We start from the raw sequence: 27,949 nt of genomic DNA on the forward strand, positions 1-27,949 counted from the left end.
GCAAGGCAAGGCAAGACAAGGCAAGTTTATTTATATAGCACCTTTCAACACAAGGCAATTCAAAGTGCTTTACAACAATGAAAGACATTAAGAAAATGGCATTTAAAACAGTCATTAAAAAGCAAAGATATTAAAATAAACATTAAAAGAAAAAAAATACATGGATAAAAGTTACAGTGCAGTTTAAGATGTGAATAGTTCAATTAAAAGCAGCGGCAAAAAGAAAAGTCTTCAGCCTGGATTTAAAAGTAGTAAGAGTTGTAGCGGACCGGCAGGTTTCTGGGAGTTTGTTCCAGATATTTGGAGCATAATAACTGAATGCTGCTTCTCCATGTTTAGTTCTGACTCTGGGGACAGAAAGCTGACCAGTCCCTGAAGACCTGAGAGTTCTGGATGGTTCATAATTTAGCAGTAGGTCAGAAATTTATTTTGGGCCTAAACCATTCAAAGCTTTATAAACCAGCAGCAATATTTTGAAATATATTCTTTGACACACAGGAAGCCAGTGTAAAGACTTCAGAACAGGAGTGATGTGATCCACTTTCTTAGTGTTAGTGAGGACTTGAGCAGCAGCGTTCTGAATCAGCTGCAGCTTTAGTCTACTGAAGATAAAAGCATGGACAAGTTTTTCCAAATCCTGCTGTGACATTAGTCTTTTAATCCTAGATATATTCTAAGCACATTTAGCCACTTACAAGATCTATTTCTGATTGGCTATGAGGATATGACTAACATAATGCTCTTAGTTTATCTTTAAACAGCAGTGTAGTGCAACTGATAATATCATGGACAATATAACAGCAGTTGAAGTGACGACATGCAATAGAGGCGTTCAACATTCAAACAAAGGACATTTCAGTTTACTACTATTATTATTTTCAGGCACCATGATGTCCTTTTGGGTGTTTTCCTCCCAAAACAGTATAACGTATTCAAATCCATTTGGAGTTGTAAAACAAAAAGTAATTTTGTTCATCAGGGGGACCATCAAATAATAGAACAGCCACCTCCTGGGACCGTTTAAAATGGAACCAACAACTGTTAGTCATTAAACTATTACAGGCAATATTCCGAGGTAATTTAAAAGAACAACTTTTCATATATATAGTTTTTCATCAAGGCTTTGCCCTTCAGATCATCCATATTAAACTAAACTTTCAGAAATGCATCATCTGTATCCCTGCTGACAACAGTTGTTGATCTTCACTTCCACAAGTGGATGCAGCATGGCGCCTGGCCAACCAAAAGCTTTTGCCAGGTTAAATATTTAGCTGGAGCCGTTCACTGTGTGCACTTATTAGAAAAATAAATACATAACAACAAATGACCACAGGAAAACCCCACTGCATCCTTATCAAATATGGCATTATTGAGGACTTTCATAACTTAATCAACACACGGACAAATACACACATGCAAAAGTACAAAACATTGCTTCCCATGTTATGAAGTGGGGTAGAGATTTGCCAGAGACGGCCTCACTTATAATTATTCAAATCACAGTGATCCTTTTGCCTGTGTGTTAATTACCAGACCAAAGCTTTGAGTTGGAGGACTCTGTATCTACTCTATATGCTAATAACACCGCTTGCTATTTAGGCCACTCTAAAAGACTGGGAAAAACGTAAAGAGAGGAGAGAGAAAGGACATAAGTGGGAAATTACTCCAACTATATCGACCCAAACCTCTAAAATCACTCACTCTAAAATAACATATTAACAGACTGGTTAATTAGTAACTGTTTCATTATTACATCATGAGTATGTCTGATTGTAATGTCAAGTGTTGCAGAATGAGTAGAGAGATTGATTCAACACCACTGACCCTAATTTATTTAACAATGGGTTTGTAGAGACAACTGGATAACAGCAGATTGGTTAACTATTGGGCCCTTATGTCTGTGCAGTCTTTTCTGCGAGCACAAAGCTGGCGGTAGAGCTAATGCATTATTTCAGTTTGGTCAAAATGGGTGGACCCCCTCTTCAAGCGAGAGTCATTTTCAGAACTCATATTAGCAGAAGCACACTTGCATGGAAATACAATTGTAATCTGATTAACTTAGAGTCACATCTGCTCTAGATGTGTGGGTGAATCATTACAACTCTAGATTCCTTCAGCTTAAGGCAAGATAGACGTAAAAAACTAGTGTAAAATGTAAAAAAGACTATATTGTTGGGTGCTATGAAACTGAACCTTGCCACCAAGGCAACCAGAATTCACTCACCAAGGCTTGCAAAAACTCCAATGATGAATGTTTACTGAACTACAGCAGGACAACAATTGTTTATTAGGCACTGACACCGTACTGAAAAAAGCTTTACTATAACTAGGTGTATCAGATAGTACGTGTGACTTAATACAATGTTCCCACATGGTGGTGTATACAGTAGACCCCTCAGCATCATCTTAAGGAGTTGAATGCAACATTCCCATTATCCAAATGTTCTGTTTATTTAGTGACATTTATTTAGTGTTGGGTATTAGTCTATAAAATGCATTGGGGATGAGTGTACATACCTAAAATATCTCAAACTGGAAGGGACAGAAGGTAGGGGACACACAAACACACACACAAATACAATCCTCACTACTCCTAAACACACACACACACACACACACACACACACACACACACACACACACACACACACACACACACACACACACACACACACACACACACACACACACACACACACACACACACACACACACACGACACACACACACACACACACACCACACACACACACAACACACACACACACCACACACACACACACACACACACACACACACCACACACACACACACACACACACGTACACACACACGTACACACACACACACCGCGCACATGCAAGCCCAAAAGTACCAACCTAGCTACGGGAAGAGCAATGATGTTGACCCCAGGAACACACCATCTCTGTCTCTGTCATAGGGACTTGGGGCCTTTTGGTAAGCTGTGTGTGTGAGTAGGTGTGTGTGTGTGTGTGGGCTGGGGTCCGAGAAGTGAGGAAGGATGAACTGTGTGGGAGAGCCATCTATTCACTGCTGACAAGGTCAGAGCTACGAAGGGGAAGAGTCCCCAGCCGTATGCAGAGAAAGAGAGCGGGAGATATATAGAGAGAAAGAGATGGACAGAGGGCGGGAAGAACATGCAAACTTTACTTCTAATTTATTTCCGACATTCCCATTCCAAATATACATATTGTCATAGTAAAGTTGTATATACAATTAATTAACATATAAAACAATAAACAACTGAGTGTATAGCCAATCCAAAGCTTTTGAAGTGTCAAAGATGATGTTTAACGGAATCTTACTGCTCATCAACTTCATAGTGAAATGTTTGGAAGTTGTGTATATCATAGTGTATTAGGTGATGCCCGCATGAAGTAGGAAGCAGGAAGTAAGCCAGATGATGACGAGGCTGGTCGCACAGGCATGAAGGAGAGAGGGAGAGCGACAGGGAGGAAGGGGAGTAGTGGTGCTGAATCAACAGTGACCAGTGTGCTTTGTCTTCATTATGATCCCAGTGGGGAGTCACAGAGATGCGTTGTTGCCACATACACACATACATACATGCACATCTGTGCCAGGGGAAGCACTAAAATACTCCACTCAGCACATCAGAAGAGCCATGAGGACACATACTTACTCATACACACACACAAGCACACACAACTCCACACAGCCCACCTGTGATTTTCTTTCGCTGTAGACTGTTTATGAAGTTGCTCCCAATCGGTAACTCTTATCTCATTGCCTATTCGAGTCCCTGCATCTTCATCTGTGCATTCCTGTGTATGGGTATGTTCGGTGTGAAGTGGCTTCAGCCTTTCCTCTGGTCCGTCTCCCTCCCCCCTATGTGTTTCCTTCTTTCTCCTATCTGTGTGAATGATGTGCTTCAGTTTTGCTTCTTGTGTGTTTGCATATCCTGTCCTCTATCCAGAAGGTCATGTGACTCAAGCTCTAGCTGTTGGGTGGCACCTGGAAGCTGCTTGACATCCTCTTTGATGTTCATAAATGTTTACATTGTAAGTATCAAAGTGTCATTTGGATATTGTTATTTGATTGTGTGTTCTGCATAGACAATTTTAAGAATAATGTAACATTTGATACCAGCCTCTGGCCATGTGTTGGTCTGTAAGATTGTGTTTGAGTTCCCGTCGACTAACCTGCTTGGTACTGAGGAGGTGGTGTAACCGGTGAGCTTTGTAGACCTTTGCAGTCTGCTCTTTCACCATCTCCAGGCAGTCCCTCTCTCTCTTCTGGAGTTCCTCAAGTTCACCCAGCTCCCTCCTACAGGGCACACACCATTCACAATTATTTCTGCAATTCAAATTCCAAATTTCCATTTAAAGTATTTACATGATAGGTGTTTGATGAAGCTCACAGTCCAAATGAAAAATATGATATACAATGCCCAATATATAAATACAAAGATGAATAGTTAAGTTAATAATTGTACACATCTAGGATACTATTCTGTGGCTTTGTAAGTGATCATATCAATCTAAAGACAGAGGAGCTGTGTGAGAAAAAGCGGCGAATGAGACAGCTTGGAAGGAAAACAGCAAAGTGAGAGCACGAGAGGCTATAAGTGGGAGGATGATGGATATATTTCATCACCGCAGCCAGGACAGGTCCGTCTGTGACATCTGTTAAGCGAAGCTGGCTAAATGGGATGCATTAAAAGCCCATACACAGCAATTTCATTCCGCAATCACACAGCCTTATTGTTACAAGGGGGTAATAACTTAGAAATGGAATGGAAACAATTACTTAAACACACAGGACATGGTAATGTGAAAATACACACAGAGACACACAAGAGTAAAGCCAATCTAATTCCACTAGAGCAATACCAATAAGAGTTTAGCCGTAGCTCATCAACAATCCTTCGTCTCCTTTCTCCTTTTTTATACATCCTTTTTTCTCTCCTTCTTCACGACGGTTTCTTTCTCTGTCCAACTTCTGTTTTCAATTACAAGCCTCCACAGAGGAATCAGAATATTCATAGTGTGTCTGTAATGTGAGGTTAACACATTCTGCGCGGCTACTGACATTTAAAAAGAAATCACAACACCGTTCCCGTTGCCTTTGCATTCTCATCTCTTCCTCCGCAGCAGATTAAATTACAAAATAAATGAAATATGCAGAGCACTTTGAGTGTGTGTGTGTGTGTGTGTGTGTGTGTGTGTGCATGTGTGTGTGTGTGTTGAGAATGAGAGCAAGTCTAAATGTGACTGTGTGCATTTATGCAATATTAAGCTCAGTAATTTAAGACTGTGTGTGTATGGATGTGTGGCTGTATGTCTCTATATATTCTTTGTGTGTGTGTGTGTGTGTGTGTGTGTGTGTGTGTGTGTGTGTGTGTGTGTGTGTGTGTGAATATACTGTAGAGGTTACATGGCCTCTATTTGTCATCCTAGCTAACAGGAATATTACTTATTTTGTGAAATATTAAGTTACGGTTTATTGTTGGACCTTCTGGTTCACAAACCAATCGGTGCATGTGTATGTTTACAGTATGGGTGTGTCTTTCCGTTCGTTCATGCATTAATATCGACTTAAAAAGAGACTAGCAATGTTTTCGGGGATCAGGACCTGTTCTCATACGTCTGTGCCCGTCTGAGCTGAAAGTATTCATTTGTGATTGTATCAGTGTTTGTGTGTGTGTGCCAGTGTGTGTGTGTGTGTGTGTGTGTGTGTGTGTGTGTGTGTGTGTCTATCAATGTTCATATTACTTGTTCACACAATTGTGCTTGTATGTGTGTCCACACGCCTGTGTCCTTATATATATGTGAGTGTGTGTGTGTGTCCGTGTGTGTGTCTGAATGGGTGACCTTTGCTTCCCTGCCCCCAGCCCCAGTGTTATTAATTGCTGTGTAGTGGACAAAAGCCAAACAGATTTGTAACGGCTGAAGGCACCTCGATCTGTGTCGACCCAACCAGCCGCCACAACATACAACCCTCATTAGCCCTGTTCGGCAGGCAGCACGTGCTCTGAGTGTGTTTGTGTGTCTGTGTAAAAGAGTGTATTTGCTTGAATTTGAAGAAAGACAGAAGCTTGGAATGTATCGATTTTTGTTATATGTCATTCATTAACATACGCTGATACCTTGGTAGGAATCATCGTGATCAACTCAACTTTGGAGTTTATCTAATGCTTATATGAGTCTTCAGCTTTCTGAGCAACACAAACCAAGTTGGTATCTGCCAAAGCCAAAGCAACAGAAAGACTGCAGAGTTTGTACCCCCTCGCTTAACTTGAAAGTGCATTAGGAAGTGGTTTCTTCATGGCCAGGAGTTATTATAGATAGCACACCTGTATCAGTATACATATTGACACCTGGTGTTGTTTTAAAATCAACATGAAGTTTAGTTAACCTATGCTTAATGCTTGTTGGATACTGAAAAATATATTTATGTCTTATAAGAGATAAGAGTATTACTACGAATGTGATCTTTTAGCTATGTTACTTATGCAGTTTCATTGTGCAATGATATTTTCATTTTTGTTTGGTTATGACCTTTTATTTGCACATTATAACATCATTTTAACATTGCATTTATTTAAAATTATATAGATTTATGGTTGGTTTTGATGAGCTTAGCAGGCCATACTATGGACTTCCAGCACTCTGACTACAGATTTATTTTAATGACTTCTGAAACGTCAAGCTTATCAAACACACTTGAACTTCTTTCAAATCATTTAAACTCTAACTGACATTTTCACCCTGGACTGTTTACTTATTTAAATGGCTAATATAGTACAGCTACATTCTTACTTCTTCCTCAATTATTCACTACCTGGTTCACAACGGGGCGTCAAAGGCTGATTGAATATCAGAAAGTGAGGCATTGTGGGACAGCAGGCCACACCTGCGGTCATCCAGGCCAGCACCGGAGCAGCTAATTGGCCAGGTCTAAATATTTAATGGAGACTTGACCTGATTGGCTGTTTTAATTGCTCCAATTAAATGATTCAATAGCTGGCAAGGGGAGGGTAGTCAGCCAGTCAATTTAAACAGTGACCGGTTCAATGTATTGAGCCTTCAACACCCTAATAACACAAGGTTTCCATTTAAGTGAGTGACTGATTGATTAACTAAAGTAAAGTAGTAACAGTGATGTCCTCAAAAGGTGTGGGAGCAAACAATACAATGATCTCTAACCAATCCTTCCAAAAGAAAAGCATTTACTGAACAACTTCGCACATTTTACACACTTTTCTCCATTGTTTTTACTTTTCAAAAATTCATTTTCTTAAGAGGCATAGGCACCCAGATTATACACACACACACACACACACATACACACACACACACCACATACAAATCCAATCAGACTGAAGGAGTGAACTCGTCTCCACCCAAACTGGATCAGAAAGAAAGAGCAGCAAAAGAAAGACTGACGCATAGAAGCGGAGAGTGATCGCAGGCCCGCACTCTCTTCACCATCGCAGCTCTCCTTTCATGAATGTCCTTGAGAGAGACACAAGAGAAGCTGGAGTAAAGAGAGAAAGAGAGACAGCATAGCACCAGAAGAGAAGAATTAAAAAAAAACACTAGCGCTGCTCAGCCTAGCAACACCAAGTCCATAAATTCTCCCCTTGTTCTCTTTAGGAGAAGTTAAAAGATGTTGCCGTGTTGTTGCAACATCACAGGGAGAATTATTTATCTGATTATGGCAGTAATAATCACCCTGCTGTTTATTCCAGATAGAGGAATAATTCATGCAGGCAACAGGCCGTGTTGGTGGCGGCAGCGATGACACCGGCACATTTAGTAAATATGCAAAGCGGGGCCTGCTCCGCTTTCCTAATTGCCCCCATCGTCCCACTCCCTGCCCTTATTAAAGCCCGGGAACTTTAAGTGTCTCCCTGACAAAGTGATAAATTGTTGGGGTATCAAGGAAAACTGTGGCAGAGTGGGGACTGCGCCGGGGTCCTGACTTCATTAGGCCATGCAGAAGGAGAGGAAGGATGAATGAGGATGGACACTGAAGCACTGTGAACCAGAGGCAGAGAGAGGGAGAGAAAGATATAGAGCAAAACAGATTGAGAAGGAAACGGAGAAAGCAGAGATTGAAGGAGGAGGTGAGGAGAGGGCAGGGGATAGAAGAGGGTAGTGTAAGTATTAGCTGGATGCTGTACCTAATGAAATGACACAGATGGTTTCGTGTGGGGGAGATCTGTCATGAGAGAGAAAGAGGGACTGGAACCGAGTCAGAGAAAAGAGAGCGAGCGGTTCGGCAGTCTATGTATTACTCCTATATCATTACCATGCGCAGCCGATCAGCCTGCACTAAACGGGGACCATTAGTCCAACTTTGAATAATTTATGCAGTGGGACGGACGGACACACAGACTTATAGGAGGGAGGGAGCGTTGTGGTGGATTAAAAAGCGGACCTCTGTGGGGTGAGTGATCAGGCAGCGTGCGATCCGAGGGCTCAGCGGCTAACACAGAAAGGATATTTTAAATAAATGCCGGCACGCCGTTAATTGATCGTGACCCCGGCAGCACTAAATAAACATGTGATTAACTGGAGAGAAAGTGACCTCAACACCCCAAACCACAGTGGAGGAGGGGCTGTGTGTGTGTGTGTGTGTGTGGGTGTGTGTGTGTGTGTGTGTGTGTGTGTGTGTGTGTGTGTGTGTGTGTGTGTGTGTCGAGACAATTGATAATAAAACAGTTTGAATCAAGACAAAAATAACATTACATCTTGTCTTACTTGAATTTGTTTTTACAATTCCACATTTCTCTGATCTATTCTAATCTTTGCATATAATTGTTTATTTTTCTATTACCTATATCAATATGTAAGGTGTGAAGGTATCAATAACTGTGAATACAAATGTCACACAATGTTATGAGCAGCAATATGCAAACCCATCATATCCATCCTAAAATGTTTAAAGTATGAGGGAAACAAATGTAGTTCACTGGTTGGCATGAAACAAATATTAAGCTGTGTAACCTTTAATCTTATTAAACATTACAAATATATTTTCTCTAATACTCATTCAAATGTTCATTGTGCTTTATAGTCAGGTTTGAAAGACAATATGCTGTGCAGTATAGGAATGGCGAGGACTACTTTCTGCAAGGCAAAGTGGAACAAATATATTATTATAAAAACAATTGTATCGGTTCAAAATCTTTTGTCCCTTATATAGCGACTAAAGACTTGACATTGACAGTAGTGTGTGTGTGTGTGTGTGAGTCTTTCTGTGTGTGATATAATGCTAAAGTGGCATCACTCTTAATGGACTTTAACAGCCTAGTTCTCCCTACCTCTAAAAGGGGCACGCCGTGTGGAGGAAAGGTGGAGCGCTGCTGGGGCCGTGAGGGGGAAGTCAGTGATCCAAGGAGCACTTTAACAAATTTACATTTAATTTTAGCAGAAGCCTAAAGATATTTTCCGGTAAAATATATTAGCAACATTAAAAATGTGACTATTAGCTAAACGTGATGGTTTTTTTTTGTCAAAAATAAAAGATGGCGTATCTCTAGCAGTAAGCCCTGGAGCACAGGATGTTTTATTAATGCACGAGCTGCGGTTCAAATCAGAGGCTAATTTTTAATTTCTTCACATCGTTCACTTCTCTCTCTCTTAGCCTCGAGCGCTTTAGAGGACTTCCCTCTTTCTATTTCTCTCTCCTCTACCTCTTTGTCTCTCTCATTCCTTCACTTTCCTTTCCTCATCTCCTGTCCATGCTCCTTTCCCCCGAGGTAACAGCTACGCAAATACAGAGCTCTCTAACACACACATTTTGGGTTATACGTATATAAGTACACCTTTTAAAAACTGCATTCACACTAATCAAATCAATTCATCATGTCTGACGTGTACCAGCTGAAAGTCCTGTTACGGGTCCCTGCGCAAAAATATATGTTTAACACGACACACAAGTGAAGATACAAAAACACGGCTAGACAGAGAGAGAGAAAGGAGAGAAAAGGGAAAAGACAGGAGAAATAGTGAAGTACTGTATTTAATAGTTTCCTTTCACCTTGTTTCCTTCTTGTCGCTGAGGCACCTGTCTTAACCTGTATAATGCACTATGTGTAGTATCCTTTTAAATTACAATGATATCAAATGTTCTGCTCTCTTGAGCCTTATTTACAGAACTAATTATGTTTGTGTCCAACCTGACAAGTGCGTTCTTCCTGGAAAGTCCTTCCAGGTATCTCTTGCGTGCGTAGAAGTTATGAATATATTTCCTCACAAAGAATCCTCTCCATCTCCGCTGGATCTGTGAGGGAATAAAGGAGAGGTGTTTGTTAGATGTTTTCAACAACAAATGTATGACCAATGCAGGTGTGTGGCAACCTTGATGCCTCAAAGATATATTTAGTTTTTGAGTAGCAATTCTTTCAATGATTAACAAAGTCAGGGATGCCCTCACAAGCAGTAAGATAAAGCATTATGACCCCCTAACCCTAACCCTAACCCTAACCCTGATGTTACTGTTTTTTGACTTCTTAATTTTTCAAGAGACATTGTTTTGAGTTTTTTAGTCTTGTCATTGTCATCTAAATACAGTTTTTTTTTCGTATTACTTGAACTTGCAGAGAACACATGAAAACATAAAGCAACATGAAATAAGAATACAGTGCAGCATGCAGTTTTAACTCTGCAGTGGTGGGGGGACAACCCAAGGGAGGAGAGACAGCTGTCACAGCTCCATACGTTTAACTGTATCAGTCCACATTGATTGTGGAGGCTGCAGATTAGCTAGCACACACACACCCACACACACCCACACACACACACACACACCACTGGACCGTTTTAAAGCAAGGGGGCGGATGTCCTTCAGACTAATTAGGAGATTAAAACAATGGCAGGTAAAAGAATAATCACACTATGAGAGGAGGGAAGAGGAGAAAAGAGGTGGAGTGGAGGATGGGGAAAAACAACAAAGAGCAAAATGAGAATTAGCATTGATCTGCCAGTCAATAGATAATTTTAAATAAAGTAATTGCCGCCTCCCGAGTTCTTGCTGACCTTTGTTGACTAGTGAAATCGATGCTGTTGAATCTAATACAAATCCGAGGTGCGGCATGTAAACACTGGTTTCTATTACGGCCCTAATACATTATCCTCTGTTAGCTACCACGCCGTGATAAAGAAAACAGGAGGGGAGAGATGGAAAAAAAAAGAATCAGAATTGATTCAAAGGAAGTGTCACAAGGGGATTCTGAGATGATTGTTTCTCCCTTTCGTTATCTCTATTTACACGTTGAATATTTATTTGGTAGAAGATGATCTGTGAGCAGACATGTCCCTCTTTTGAACTGTGTCCTTCTATTTTTCTAAACAAAAGGTCAATGTATCAGAAGGGCTCTTCTGAGGTTATACTTTAGCGCTAACAGCTCTGCTACTGAGGCTAAAGACTTTTTCCAATTGCAGAGGCAGACGTGTTCCTAATACCTTCATCTATGTCCTTTTGGTGGGAGAACATGTCAGAGAAAAACACAATAAAATGCACACTGCACAGAAAGGCCTCATTTGGCCCATGTGGGGTTGAAACCCAGTACCTTCTCCAATTGCTAACCATTGAGCCACTTTGCTTGCCTCTTAACATACATTTCATTTCCATTAAAATTCCTATAGCTTCCTTTAGGAAACCGTGGTTATTTTATATGTGCAATAAATGCCTCTTAGCTCAAACTTAAAAAGCTTCTGCTCCGCTCTACATGGTGACATCAACCCTAACCTTTCCCCCCCTGACCTAAAAGCACTGCTCCTGGATCTCTGGCGCTCCTATTATGTGACATTTATTGGAACAACCGGGTGGTCAGCTTTATATGTTTGGGTTTCTATTAAGAGTTAAACGCGAAGCCCTCAATTTCCAGTCTTTTTCACCAATGTGAAAATACTGCAACCGTCTCTCTCCATCTGGACGGCAACACACCCTGTTCAATAAACACTAGTGGATGTTTTTGTTGGCCTATAAAACCCTTTTAATGGTTTAGCAGAACGAAACAGTTAGCCAAAAGAGTCGGCTATATGGAATTGTAAAAATATAAGGTTTCTGAGCAATTTCCTTGTGTAAAAGTGCCAAAGCATCAATCACAGCCACGGCCTTATGATTTATGAGTTGTACATTCTGAGGGGATAGAGGAAGAATGTGTCGGCATTAGCACTGAGAAAGATACATTTATGTTGCTAAAAATGAAATACAAGCAGGATATTTATATACATAAAAAGGATAGCATTGAGAAGTGACTTTAATCAGAGGGCTACTTACCAAGCACTGTGCATGAATAGAACAAGGTTAATGGTTATGTATAAAACGTGGACAATGTTGGAAGTGTATAGGAACCAAATGATGTCTGATGTGTTGAGACATTATAATGATATATCCTTTCTTTATACCAGGGGTGTCAAACTCAAATACACAGTGGGCCAACATTTCAAAATCGGTACTAGTCGAGGGCCGGACTGGTTCAATGTTTATTGCAAAATGTATTGAAATGAACTTATTGCACATATTAAACCTGGAACTAACAAAGCTTAAATGATTGCCTAAAAAAACAACATTAAACATTAAATAATCAGTTGCATTCATTTCTTATGGCTCTATCTGCAGAGTCATTTCTTATGATTACATTTTTCCACAGACTAACAACAGCTTCAAAAAAACAATTTCCCTCAAAGAAAAAACCAAACATGCCCTGTTGTCTCAAGAAAAAAAGTGCAGAAGGAAACATCCATTGCTGCTGTGATGCTAGTTCAAGCCATGATACTTGGCATCTCATCTTGGGTGCAAGTTCATTAATGTTTGGGGTCAGGCTCTGAGCTGAGGAAATCCTCAGGATTGAGTGAAGGTGTGCGTGCAATATACCGACGGGCCAGATCTAATAGTAATTAAAAATTATCCTGCGGGCCAAAATTAAATCCACCAAGGCCCTGATTTGGCCCACGGGCCTTGAGTTTGACACATGTGCTTTATACCAAAATCAGAATTTGCTGTATGTTATATGTGATTCTAAAAGGCCTGAATAATGTAGGCCTTGTGTCAACGCAGTGCCATGTGTGAAAAGAGTCATAAAAGAAGACTGCATGAAGGATTTATAAAGTTCCTATGATGGACCTTTTTTCCAATGAAGTGGTTTGATGAAGTGCTAACAGGTTGCTATTCATGGGGGCTCCCTTTCACAGCACACACAAAGAAACAGTGTGTCCCCACCACGACAATCCATTTGCTAAAAACAAGACGCTGTGGTGATATTTACCCTGACCGCCATCTCCTCGTAGAAATTCATCTTCATGATCAAATATGCCGCCTGTGAACACAAAGGAAAAGATGGCGTTACATCTTGTCTCCCAGCCCTCTGATCTGTCCACAGCAGGCGTCAAAGATAAAGAGCTCTTTATACATAATACATTGCACACAGGCAGCCCAGATAGGGCCACTGTAGAGGGGGGAGGGAGAAGGGAAGGGGGCCGAAAAGAAGAGAGGGAGAGCAAGAGAGACAAGAGGAACAAGAGAAGAAGTCAGGGGATGGAGAGAAAAAAAAGAGAGAGAGAGTGGTTAGCAGGACTTTGTATCAAGGGGAGGACCGTGCTCTCTTAATACACCGACGCAGACAAGGGCCAAGAAAATCTATGGTAGTCAAGCAGCGAGCTAATGGAGATGTATGACGGCCAAGCGCTCTCCTCTGGATTTCATAATCAATGACAGCGCTGCCAGAAGTGACAAACAAAAGGCCAGAGAATATTCGGCGGCGCACTCAACGAGCCGACGCACACCAAACGTGTCGGCCCGACCACTGGGGGCACATTTCAGGAGCAAGCTGGAGAGTCGGCCATAAAAGGGATTCATATCTCAACACGTCTTGTTTAATAATGACAGGGAAGAGAGGGAGGAGAGCAAGGGGAAGGATGACAAAGAGTTGAAAGGAGGTTGTAAATTCAGCTTGATGTTTTGAGATGAGGCTTTGTGCATGTCACATTACACATGATAAGAGTAAGAGAAGAAAAAGACAGACAGAGAGAGCGAGAGAAGAGAGGAAGAATAGAATCTCTCAGGGCTAATTCAAAATAGTGCACTGTGGCAATTTTGAGTGATTCAAATTAGTGCTCGTCTGTTTCCAAATGAGACCAAACAGCCTCTTTTTAGCCCATATGTGTGTTGTGACACATCCTTCATCGTTTATTTTAACACCCCTCCACCCCACCCCCCGCCATCCAACCCCCCCTTTCCATTTCTTGAACGCCTCCCAAACGGCGGCTGGCAGTTATGCTTTAGCAAACAGTCAATTTACAGGCATGATAAATAGCTTGTTGTGATACGTTTACAAAACTCAATCCAGGGGAAAATTATACGTGAGAGCGCTGGGTATTGGATCCGGTATCAACAATCTGTTCAATTAAGAAGCAGTTGGAGGCAATATGCTGAAAATGGGGCCTTGTTTTACTAAAGCACACACATTACGTACACACACCACACACACAAACTCCACTACTCTTTCCTTCTTTCTGTTCCTCTCTTTTTTCTATATACATCCCAGGAGTTGCGATGTAGATGGAATTTCTTATCATATTGCATCATATTTCCTAAGTGCTAATTTCCCAATGTGTAATGAGTGAATTATATTTCTTAAGGTCAGACGCAGGGACTTAGGAATATAGCAATTGAATTCTAATGCATGCTATCATAACATAATCAATATATCTATAGCCGTTCCAGGCTCAGGCTTACCTTCACCATTTGTCTGAAACGTGCCCTTGCTGTGAAGCCCCGCCATATCTTCTGTATAGTGATTGCCTTCTTGTGCAGATGGCTGTTCCAAAAAAAAGTCAATTTGGAGAGAGGATGGGATGGGTATTTTTTATTGGTTAAAAAGAAAACACTAAAAAAAGTTATTCAGACACACAGAGAAAAGAATATGTTTTGGGGATGTTTTGTTCGGTCTTTAGTAGTCTGTTTATGCTTAAGAAAAGGTCAACCTTATGCAACGTTAAGGAGTTGCAACAGAAAGATACAAATAGCTACAAAACAAATGATATACAGAAATGCTCCTGTAATACAATTTAATTCATTAAATCACATTATTCATTGAATTCACTATCGCTATAATACATTGTGATCTCTTTCATCCTGATTAAACAATAAAGGAAAGAGTGCCTTTGTTTTCTGCATACAAATGGTAGGTTGAAAAGGACTTCAATTAAAAGGTCATGGCAACATTATGCTTACAGACACACACACACACGGAACATTTCTACTCCAGGCTTTTCGATCATGTCCGATGAGCCTTTCACCGCCTTTAGTCAGCGGCACACATTTGTATTCATCTTCAAACATACTCTAAATGCAAGTCCACTGCGATTCTCAGCCTCCAATGAGGCCATCAATTTCCAAAAGGCCATTCATATGCCCAGAAAATCAATGCTTATAGTGGGGATAGCACAACCCCGGAGTTGCACTTAGGCAGCTAAAATTGTTGCTAATTATCCACTTAACGCATTGATCAATTAACTAAAGTAATCGGAATTAACCTACTGTCTGGAAGTTTGTCTGCTGACCCTGCAGAATGGTGCTGGGGTCACAGTATAGGAACAAGCACACACATAGGGACATTCATTTTTTCTGTGTGTGAAAGGAGCACAGAGTGCAAGTGACATTTATTCCTCCAGGCCATTTGCAAAGCTCTGGAAGTGGGATAATTATGAAAGTGAGCTAGTATCAGGGTTTCCCTTGAAATTAACCATTCGAGTCCTGTCTGAATGTTTTTCAACCCTTGAGGGAAAATGCAAACCTCAAATTGGTATATAACATATTATGTTTTGTATTATTTGTGTTGCCTTTGAAGGAAAACAAAATATCTCTTGATTTACAGATTTTAGTGGTGGAACAAGTATTAGGAAAATGTAGTAAAAGCACTTATTGCAGAGAAAACAAAAGAAATATTGAAATAATTTCAAATATTGAACATAAAACTTCTTAGGAAATTGCTGCCAATTACTTTTCTATGAACACACTCGTGGTTTTAGTTACTTGCATACATATAATGTTTGATGGATTAATCTATAACAAATAACCATATTTTAAAAGTTTCAAAGGTGTTCAGTGTCAAACTCATAATTTATAAAGTAATGAGTAAATGCATACAAATCAATGTAGTAGAGTAAATAGTACAATACTTTCCGAATGAAGCAAAGTTCGAAGTATAAAGTAGGCTAGTATAAAAGGAAAATACTCAGGAAAAGAGTACCTAAAATGTGTACTTAGGTACATGAATTGAGTAAATGTACTTGTACTTTCCACCACTGACAGATTCAAATTGGACCAACACACCTCTGCCACACAGACTCACCTGAGGTAAGCGCGCGCCCTGCAGGCTCTGAACCAGCTCTGGATCCGGAGGGCGGCCCGGTTCTCCCTCTGTCTGCTCTCCTCAGCTTGGCTAAGGCACACAAACAACAGGTACTGTGGCTACATTATCTTACATGCATATTAACGTCAATTATCATCTATGTTTATTCCAACAAACAAAGGCTGCTTGCTGGTTAATATAGCGTCAAAACTATGATAGTTTACGCTTAGTATAATGACGTTATATAGCTAGTTAGCAAGGTTAAGTTAACTGAAGGAAGCATGATGCTAGCGTTTGAAATATTTCGGTTAACGTTAGCTAATTGGTGTGACGTAAACGTAAACCCTCTTAACAATATCCACAATGGTTTTTCACACCTGAATGAGGCGTACTCACTAAATGACACATACCTGTTTCTGTCGAAGTATTCCTTTTTGAACTCTTCAACTTCGCGTTTTATGTTCAGCAGCTCCGCCATGTTTGAGGCGACAGTTTACCTGTTGTCTTGACAACACAGCAGTTTTGCATGGTGCGTTCAAAGCAGAAGGTAGGGATGTGCTTCTTCACCTAATAAATAAAGTGTGCTTTACTAAACCTATCGAAAGCAGTCAATCATCATAACAAACCAGAACAAGTGTCCATATTTGGCAAAAAAATACATTAGCCTATATTTACTGTGTGTTACCATTTAGAATGGAGTCCTACTTGCAATTAGCGGTTGTGGTTTGAAAAATGTATTTAGGTTATTTTAGATGCTTGTATAGTTTTGTTCAGTTGTATTTAGACTTAAAGAAACACAGACTAATTACAGTGATTAACACATTTTAATTTGTTAAGTTAAGTTATTATAAAATGAACCTAGATCAGCATAGTTTGAAGTTTAGCAAAAGCCACCTTTTTATTTCTGCTTTCTTTCACTACTTTATTTGCTGTACTGATGCAGAAATGCTGTGTACATTATTAAGGAATGACAGGGGGGGGGGGTAGTAATGCCAGAACCTACATAAAAAAATGCCTGCTCTGTGGATGCAGATTGTGGAACTGAGTATTGATCTGCCAGCTGCACTTCTTCTATCCATCCTTCCATCCATTTCGCTCCTCTCCTGACGTTATCACCCTTCATCATACAGTTATCAGTTCATTTCTTCCCACTCTTCCTTCCCTCCTTATTTCCCATCCTCGTCACTCCTCCATTCCTCTTCAGCCATATTCACCTGTCAAAATGATCACCTCAGCAGGGTGATGTGTGTGTTTATGTGTGCACTTGTGCATCTCTGCGAGAAAAGACATCTGTCTGGTCAATGGTCAGAGAAAAAGACTGCCTGCATTACAAATGACTCCTTGGAGACAGGCAAACGACAAATAGTGAAAGTGAATGAGTGTATCTGTATCTGTCTCCATGCTCTTTAATGTCTGTGTACTGGGACTCTAGATTCTCTGTGAGCCAGGCAGGGTGCTTGTTTAGGTCTTTTTTTTCTGACTCTCCGTCTTTCTCTCAGGCCAATTTGCTGTCTGAGGGCAACCACAGTGGTGAAAAGCAGTAGGCAGACGTAGAGTTATGGCTGGAGGGGCGAACCCATGGTGGCTCAGCCCATCCATCGCGGGGCGGCAGGAGGGCGGCCACCCTGGTAATTACCGGAGAAATGTTGTTGTGACAAGACGGGGAGAACAGTGTATGTGAGTGAGAGAGATTTTTAGGGAAGTGTTGTTTTTGACAACACTATAAGGACGGCTGAAGCCATTCGTCCTGCCACAACACTGATTAGGTGTCACCAGAAGTGTATCTGCAAGAGAACTGCAAAAAAAGGCGACTGAGAGCACTTCATAAAAAGACATGCTGTTTACACACTGTCTAATGACCCACTTCTAGACCCAGCCAGACTATCATCCCCTCCACGTCCCTCTACTCTTGTAATACACTCTTCCATCGAGTTGTATCCCTTTCGTCTTTCTTCTTCTGTACTTTCACCTGTTCTCTACACTTTTCTGCTTCTTTTTTATTCTCTCTCCATCCTATGTCCTCTTCTCAATGAAAACATTTGTGCTGCTCAGCGAAGCAATGATTCCTTATCCAGGACTACCCATGTCCCTCTTTTCCTCTCTCACTCCATCTCTCCATACGGGGCATGTCATTTAACATGCCTCTAGTCACCTCTCACAGTCAGGAAGCTCATCCAACCAGTCATTCTCCATGCCCATTGTTCCTAAATGAGGGCCATATGCGCTGTGGCCAGCTCTGGTCATAAAGACACACACAAACTCACACTCACACATACATACGCACACACACACACACACACACACACACACACACACACAGACCAGTGTGATACCAGTGTCTTTGGTAGAATGTGTGCGTATGTATGTGTGTGTTACACTGTCACACATTGCTCTGCTTAGCGCGTGTGTATGAATCATTATTGTGTGTGTGTGTCAGTATATGAGTGATGACATGTGAGTGTTTGTGTATGTGGGCCTGTCTGTGCAGTGTGTCTGTCTGTGTGTTGCTACAGTCACAGTGGGGTACGGCGGGTGGAATGTGTGTTTCTCTGCAGGACCAGTTCGGCCATTATTATTAAACATCTGTCCGCAGCACATTAATTCCCCCACTCTGACGCATCCCTCTCTGCCCAGGGATCACTTAATTGAAATCCATAATGACTCTTTCTTCTCTTCTCTCCCACACTGAGCAAAGTGAAGCTGGGAATCTTATTTTAACAAAAAATGTATTTTTTTTACCCTCTTTTATCATTTTGGCAGCACTTTTAATGAACCACAACATATTGATTTAGATTTCCCTGAAACATTTAGCTAAGCCAAGTTAAGGACTTCAACTGGATGGTTTTGTTGGTCTTTACCTCCAACAATTTGTAATGAAATATGGAAATTAAATAGAACAAATAAATAAAACTAATTAAATGCATGGTTGACAATTATGTATCGTAACATCTTCTTTAAGAATCAGTTAGATCAAGCCGAAATTAAGAGGTTCAGCTCATATTGTATGAGCTGTATGTGCTACGTGTGAATTTTGTGCTACTTTATATTTCTATCCAAAAATCTAGTCATATTTATTTGACTGTCAGTGGAGACTTCAGTCATTCGGAATAGGGGGGAAATGTTAGGTTGTACAAACTTACATTGGATTCACAGATTTTCAATAGGATAGTTTTTGGAAGTATCTGTTAGCAGGCCCCAGTTAAAGGAAAGGAATGTATCATAATATAAAGATTTTGAACAAACTTAATTTTTATTTCAAACTTTAAGAGAAGGACAAATACAAAAGAGGGCAGCACCATATTTTGATATCGAAATAGAGTTTGGTGTTTAATAAACTAATAGTTTTTCCATCAAAGTTTTATTGAATCTTTCACTCATGGTATTTTCACCCAAGGCCCTATTTTCTCAGTTAATTAAAATTCCCCATCACGGAGATAACTCAAAAAAGTGATTAAACCACTTTCAGTTTGACCTGATGTCATACAGTATGTGTGTCACTAAATGTTATTAAAAAATATAGGGAAGGCCTTCAAACCAGAAGCTCACCTGGAGCCTTTTCAGGCCTGAGGCTGGCCCTGGCTCTTCTTGGTTAAAACTATGCAAATTGCTCCTTAATTTTCTACCTGGGGCTGCTGTTACTTTTTACAGTGGCAATGCTTTTAAACCAATTTAAAGCCATCTCTTTTCCCCTCTCCACCCCTACCCCTCCCTCCCACCTTTCCTCATTCCCCATCCTAATATCCTACTAATGGATAAAAACTATGATTGTGCCGGTAGAGGAGAAATATCATACCTTTATTAGCTCACCTATATCCACAGAGAGAGGGAGAGAGAGAGGGAGAGAGAGGGAGAGAGAGGGAGAGAGAGGGAGAGAGAGTAGTAATGAATTGAGCATTGTGTAAAATAGTTTAATGCAGGGGTGGTTCATCATTATTTGTGGCGGATTGCGTGCAGACAGGGGTGATCCATTAGTGTGGTCGTTTCCATCTGTGTATGCATGTTTCAGTGTGTGTATGCGTGTGTTTCAGTGTGTGTGTGTGTATGTCCCACCCAGAAGGACATTCGCTGCTGCCGGCCCCACTGTCACAATGAGAGATTCATCACCACACACACGCACACACACACACACACACACACACACACACACACACACACACACACACACACACACACACACACACACACACACACACACACACACACACACACACACACACACACACACACACACACACACACACACGGGCTACAGTACACATGTGGCATTATTGTTCCATCATTACTCATCTCATTCTTCTTTTCAACAATTTGTCATTTTGCTGTCTGTGTTGACACACACACACACACACACACACACACACACACACACACACACACACACACTCACACAGGTTCAAATTGCAGCATGTTTTCTGTGTAGACGGTCAAAGACAGAATTAGAAACATTAAATTGGATTTGAAAAAATAAAAATGTTATTATGCCAAAGTAGAAATAATTTATTCTTCACATTACTAAACTCCTCAACTGTAGTTGGGTCGCAACTAAACTCCAGTTGGAAACTATTCAAATGTCTATTACAATTGCTCGGATAATTCTGTTAATTGCAAGGTGAGCCGGACTTATTAAAACAATGTATTCAAAATGAATTCAAATTACAGAGACTTAAAAATGTAGTCCCATCTCCAAAGAAACAATTTGATGCTCTAAAAGCCTCCAATCTTCTTTTTCTGGCCACCCCCTTGTGTCAAATCTCCAAACTTCAAAACTTCAGAAACCCCACAGTTGGTCACACCAATGATAAACAATTCTGTTTTTTTTTTGTAATATATTCGTTCCTCAAAGTTATACGCAGAATTAGGAACAAGAGCACACAAGACAAACTGCCTTTCTACATTGATCTGATATGATGGTTTGCTAAATAACCTGATGACATTACAGGAACAGCAGGTGTTTGAAAAAAGGGCTTAGTGAATGTGGCTTCAAGGGTTTATCATAAGTTTCTCTTATTTGGTTGCAATCACCTTTTCTTCTACATAACGTTCATTACACCCCTCACAGAAAAGAGTAAAAAAAGAGTAGAACAGCAGTCAAAGAGGAGAGTTAGAAAGTAAAGATAAGGAGAAACTTTTTTTGTTGCATGATTGCCACATCTGATGGCCATTCCTTTACCCCCACACATTCACACCCACAATCACATTCTCCTTTCAGAATAAAACCCTCAGTAGTTTAATGGAATGTAGATTTCTTTCTTTTTTTTACCAGGGGCTCAATATTGGAGAGGGAAAATAAATCATCCAGTGTCTACTCTGATCATGGCAGGGTGTAGGCATGCATCTGACGATTCTCCGTCTTCTCCCTCTCTGTAGCACTTTTCCACTTCCACTTCACTTGTTCTTTTCATCTGCCCCTCCCCGTCCGCTATTACACTCATCTCTTGTTCTATTGTTCTGATTCACATCTGTCTTTGGCTTGCTCTGTCTGGATTGCTTGCTTTATCTTTGTCTGCCTGATTTTTTAAGAACTTTTTGAACAACTGTCTCTCACTCATTCTGTTTCACTGACATTACCCATTTTTTCTCTCCTTCTTTTTCTACCCACCCAATTGTTTATGACATTCTGAACACACACATTCTACTGGCTCTATGACAAATATAGCAAACTTTAGCATTCCTGTGTGTGTATATGTCCTATCACCACAGGAGCTAGTCTATTTCTCTTTGCTTCCAGCTAATTGGTTGGACCGTGAGAGAGAGAGACAGGCTGGAGAGGTGGCCAGATCTGACTGTGTGTGTGTGTGTGTGTGTGTGTGTGTGTGTGTGTGTGTGTGTGTGTGTGTGTGTGTGTGTGTGTGTGTGTGTGTGTGTGTGTGTGTGTGTGTGTGTGTGTGTGTGTGTGTGTGTGTGTGTGTGTGTGTGTGTGTGTGTGTGTGTGTGTGTGTGTGTGTGTGTGTGTGTGTGTGTGTGTGTGTGTGTGTGTGTGTGTCAGATGTCCTCTGGCATGCCTCAGAGAGCTAATCATAACCACACTGCAGAGATTAATGAAGTCAAGAGCAATCAGCCCTGACACACAAACAGGGACACACACATGCACACACACTCACATACATGCACGCACACAGGAATGTATAGTAGTTCTGGCTCAGATACATTGGGCCTTGTTTAGTTGAGGCAGTGACATGTGGAGTGGCTCAATGATTAATTGAATCTCTTCTTGTGTGAACATCTGTACCTACATATGTTGCCATTGTCAAAGTTACTCTTTGCATGCTTGCTTAACTTTACTCATCCCCTCTGGAGATGTTTTGGGTTTTTAATCTAGTGGAATTAATTCATATTATATCGTATAGGTAAATATAGGAGGATTAGCCATGGCTATAATATACATTATAACCCAGGACAGATGCTGGGATGAATAACTTCTGATGCAATATAAAGAAAGGGCAGATTGATGTGTTGCGTTTGTTATGCATCTAATAGAATACATCGTAAGCCTTACCTAATGATTAATGGTGGATGATGTACCTCTACAGAACTTGGACTTCTGTGTCACTTTGAATGCTAGGGGATGAATCCTTCTTTTCACAGGAAGCATGTGCAAGGAGTTAAGCTGTTCATTCACCATTGATTTTCTCAACAGCCATTAAAGCCTATAATAATGAAAACAATGGTATTGTTTCCCAGTATAGTGAGTGTGACAACTAGGTTTCAAATCGAAACCATCGTCTGTTTGTTAATAGAAATAAGTGGGGGAAAGTTAGCAGCGGTTTAGCATTGGTACACGTTCGTCTTCTTAAATGGCTGCTGGCTTTGCTTTGTCTATTGGCTTGGATCTTTATTCCAAGATAAGCCAAGAACTGGTCATTACCAAGATGTTAAGAATGAACCACCAACAACCAGAAGCTATGCAAGACATGTCAACTCCTTCACATTATGCTTAAGTCTGGGTCTCAGGCAGGTGGTAATGGCAGTGGATTTATCTAGCTTGGGGCGCACTTGCCTTTGGGCCAGGAGTTTCCCCAGACACTGAATCTCCCCCCGCCCAATTACACACTTTTTAGGGGTTGGCTGCAAGTCCTGCCTTGGGGACTCCAGGTCCACAGCCTCCATCTGCAGACCCTGCTTCTAGTTGTCAGCCTCCATGATGACATCATCTACGTATGCTGCATAAAAAAACACGTTGTGCTAAAGTTATTTTTCCATAGACTGCCAATGTGCTCCAAAGATATAGTACAACTATTGTCGCTTTAGGCGTTAAAGGAGAACAAAGGGAGTAACAAAGTAGAGTGTTGTGCCCCAAATCATCAACAGAGAGGACATACAAATGAACACTGGCCACTTCAAAAGCCTTACTTTCCTGTTTTTTGGGACTAACAACATCAGTGGTCATGGGAAAACAGATGTTTAGCTTCTTTGCAATACAGATTAATCGACATTTTCTTCCAACTGACAGCAGCTCTCAATGTCACGCCATGGCAGCCACTGACTAAAATATCAGACTGATACCAAAACCACACCCTACTAACAACTTTACTCCCTGTAGATAGCTAAAGCTGTTTCCTTCCTGAAATATCCTGTCATTTCTCAGCTTTTATCTGACCAGAGAGGAACAAAAGACCAAAGGAGTGGTTGAAAAGTACATTTCTCTGTTTCAGAGCACAGGGCTTTCAGCTCCCCATAAAGACCTTGACCTTTGGCCCCAATGGGCCTCTGTGCATGATTCACGGGCTACAGAGGCCCCTGATCCCATTTATCTGTTTGTGGTGTGTGTGGGTGTGGTTGTGGTGTGTGCACACAGTGGAGTGAACATTAGATGTTTGCCCTTAATGTGTGTATGTGTGCATGCTCAGGTAGAGTCAGTTCCAGCTTTACTTTGTAGTGCGACACATGGCAAAACAAATCAAATCAACCAGTGCAACTTTTCCTTATAGAAATGGATATTTAAAACACTTAAATTCCACCAGGAGGAATACAAACCAAATATATAATCCTTCAATGTTTCCAGGTAGTTCTTGTGTAATCCAAAGTTTCCATATTTGCAGTTTATTTTGGGATATTTTCCAGTGTATAATGAACTTTGGTGGTCACACGAGGCTTGCTTTAACACAGTCTGTACTTGATTGTGGCCTTTCTTTGAATATAAAGCACTTTTCTGGTAGTCAATGACCACACTATAACACGCATCAACACACCTGCATTTCAGTTCACTGTGTGTGTCCAAAGAACTTTGACTAGGTTTGGCCTTTGTCCATTATACCCACTGATGGATTTGTTTTTCCATTACTGCCAACTGATTGCCATGGCTGGACTATTACTTTGACTACTACATTTGGAAACAAATGTAGTATTTATGTTAAGGTAGATTACTGGATTATTCGAAAAAAAAGAAAAAAAATTGTATTATCTTTATACTGTAGAAAAGAAATTCAAAAGTACAAAGGTTAGGAAACATAATGAAACGTTCACTTTCATTTCATTAGCACCATTATAACACCAGTAAACCAACTTTTAAATATTTTAAACTACTGTACGCTATTGAAATTAGATTACTGTTATAGAGTTATATACTGTAGTCCATTACACTCTTACTCTGACCACTCACATAAACAAGTCTCATTCATCACAGAGGCAATCTAACTCTCAAATCAACAGAAATAAACTCTGGCCACAGGCGACTGGCCTGGCCAAATGGCATGTTTTACGTGTGTCTGTGTGTGTCTGTGTGTGTGTGTTTGTGTGTGTTTGGCCTGTGGCTTTTGTTGTGTATTAGACCATTTAGATAGAGGGCAGGGGTGTACTATAGTTAAGGTCCCTCGATTGCAGTTTGCAAAGTAACCTACATTTCTTGCTTTTATTCTCACATTATTTCAAACATATCTCTTAACATATTTCTCAAAATACATTGTGTTTGATTCATTATAATTCTTTTTTTCTCAAAACACAGAGGGGTCCATACAAATATAACAAAATGAACCAGTTGTGGTCCCCCTCTGGCAACATACAGTAGCAGCAGTGCCTCGTGAAACACATGTAGGCAGATATGCAAACAAAATTAAGAAAGGGATGCAAACAAAGTCATTGCAATGGAAAGACACAAAGAACCAATGATAATAAAGAGATAGTGACAGAAAAAGAGACAAAAACAGTAAAACCATAACACCTCGGGAACCAAGACAAAGACAGCTAACCCATGAGCTACACAGAGCAGTAACCAAGCAGTTGGCACTAAGGCAAACAGTACATCATATACAGGCATTACCATACAAACTGATAGCAAACTGAATGTGTAAACCTGATGATGATGGGCTTGTCTCTTCACATGTCAGAGGCAGCAGCAAAGGTCACTGAGCACTGGGGAAGTATGAGGCTTTTAGGGAGGAGGAAAACACTAAATACTCCTAATCCCCCGTTTATTTGCCGCATGGATGGTTAAAAGCTACTCTCAGCCTCATAAAATTAAAACCAAGTGTGCACCGAACTGTGAAGAAGAGGAGCGGATATAGAAAGATAGCAAGAGAGGAAGGGAATAGAGAAAGGCGAGGAAGACAGTGAGGTGGAAGGAGACAGAGAGAGGGAGGTGGAGAAAGTGTGAAGAAGAAAGGGGAATTGAGAAGCGGTGATGTGCAGCTCCAAAACCTTCTTTAGCAGAATGAGCTGTCACCTGTACCTCCTTTGCCTGGCGATCTATGGTTCACACCGGCTGCCTTTGATTAATACATCCCACCTAAATCATCGCAAGTTCCCCTTTCCTTCTTCCCCATAAAATGCAATACACAACACAAATCAGCCCCTTAAACAGTGAAGCCGGATAACAATCGGAAAATAATGCATCTTACCTGGGCCATCCCGATAAATTGTTCCTTATAACACCCTCCCTTAAACCAAAATCAATTCATCCGCCTCCCATTTTTATTAAAATCCCCAGTAATAAATCTTCCTCCAATGTTTGTTCATCTGTTTTTTGATACATTTATATCACTTTCAGTTCTGCTCCAGTGTTTTCCCTGCCTCTACAGCGTAAAATGGGAAAATCTATTTGGGGCCAATAGAATAGTTAAAGGGTTGTTATGGGTGCCTGTTCTTGTGGTGAAAATGGGTGTCAATTTGTGTGTGTGTGTGTGTACGTATGTGTGTAAATGGAATCGATAAATGTGGCAGTGCGGTGAGTAGATAGCACCCTTCCTCTTGCCTTTCTGATTAACCCACACCACTGACAGCAATATAACAATATTAGAGGTGAGTATGAGTGTGTGTGTCAAGGTTTGTGTAGGCGTGTACGTGAATGTGTGTATCAAGTCCATTTAAAACTACCTTTGTCTTTTCATAAAACCTTCAAAGCACAAACAGCCATGTTTACAGTTGTGAGTGGTTGCTGTTTGTGTGTGAGTGTGCAGTGTGAAGCTTATTGGCTGTGCGTTTCAGATGCTTAAAAAAACAGAATAATACATGTATTTGGAAAGTGAGTAGTTCCATATAATATAAATATGAAGAATGAAGAATCAGCACTTTCTTTTTACCTAGCCTCTCACTCACCTAAATTGCATCAATCTCTAACATTTCACTAAGTTACAACTTCAACAACATTGGTTTTGTTATGTTTACATCATCATTACACTTGTACAAGGTCATAACTTCAAATCGAGTGGAAACACTGCTGAGTTGTATTAATTATGGTCTGTCCATCAAGGCTGCACTTGAATCAAATTGTTTTCTGGCGAATCTGATTGTTTTACCCCATTTAATCAAAAGCTGACTGTTATTTTCCCTAACAAGACAAACATGAAATGCTGCAAACAGTTCCAAACTTCAGTATGATTTAGTTGACTGGGCAAGTGTTCACTGTGCACATTGTTGCTGTAGGAAAACAGTCAGCTGGAGATACACATGTTAGTGGATGTACTTTCCATTATTGACTTGGCCATGCACTCTGGTTGTTCCAGAGGTACATTTGAGTTGTTATTGTCCTGGCTGCTGGAATCCATATTGTATCTGATGTTTCACATTGTTAACATCATTCAAAGCAGACTGAGAACATTCTTCCACTTTGAACACATTTGACTTTTTTGTATTTATTTCAATAGATTATCAGCACATCTGGGGCGGCAGTGGCTTAGTCTGTAGGGACTTGGTCTTGGAACCGAAGGGTCGCCGGTTCACATCCCGATCGGACCAAAAAAAGATGGAGCGAGCTGGTAGCTGGAGAGGTGCCAGTTCACCGCCAAGGCCACTGCCGAGGTGCCCTTGAGCAAGGCACCTAACCTCGAAACTGCTCCCTTGGCGCCGGGTACCTGGCAGCCTCTCTGCTCTGCCACCTCTCCGATCTGCATGTGGTTGTGTGTGTGCATGTATATCCTCTGTGTTTGTGCATGTATATCCTCCCGTGTGTGTAATGTGTGTAAACACAACAGAGTGGGGAAAGAAATTTCCCTGTAAGGGATTAATAAAGTGTGTCTTCTTCTTCTTCTTCTTCTATACATTTCTGTTTTTACTGCTTTCTCTGAAGCATATTGTATTTATTTGAAATCTAAACGGCAAGACAAACTAAGTTTTCCTTGCTTTCTACTATTTATAAACGTTGTCTTTATTTATTTGTACCATGTTCTA

The 27,949-nt window shown here is 40.7% G+C and overlaps 1 protein-coding gene across 1 annotated transcript in view; it reads right to left on the minus strand.

Annotated features, from left to right (window-relative positions):
- Nucleotides 1–16,826, minus strand: part of spata17 (spermatogenesis associated 17) — a 34,706-nt gene extending 17,880 nt beyond the window's left edge. The window contains exons 1-6 of the mRNA XM_034117102.1: nt 16,759–16,826; nt 16,349–16,438; nt 14,731–14,812; nt 13,262–13,312; nt 10,169–10,272; nt 4,182–4,305 (exon numbers count right to left, since the gene is read on the minus strand). Coding sequence (XP_033972993.1) covers nt 4,182–4,305; nt 10,169–10,272; nt 13,262–13,312; nt 14,731–14,812; nt 16,349–16,438; nt 16,759–16,826 — 519 coding nt within the window. The remainder of the gene's footprint in view (nt 1–4,181; nt 4,306–10,168; nt 10,273–13,261; nt 13,313–14,730; nt 14,813–16,348; nt 16,439–16,758) is intronic.
- Between the last annotated feature and the right edge of the window lie 11,123 nt (nt 16,827–27,949).

Source organism: Trematomus bernacchii, unplaced genomic scaffold, assembly GCF_902827165.1.
Source record: "Trematomus bernacchii unplaced genomic scaffold, fTreBer1.1, whole genome shotgun sequence".
Classification (NCBI taxonomy): Eukaryota; Metazoa; Chordata; class Actinopteri; order Perciformes; family Nototheniidae; genus Trematomus; species Trematomus bernacchii.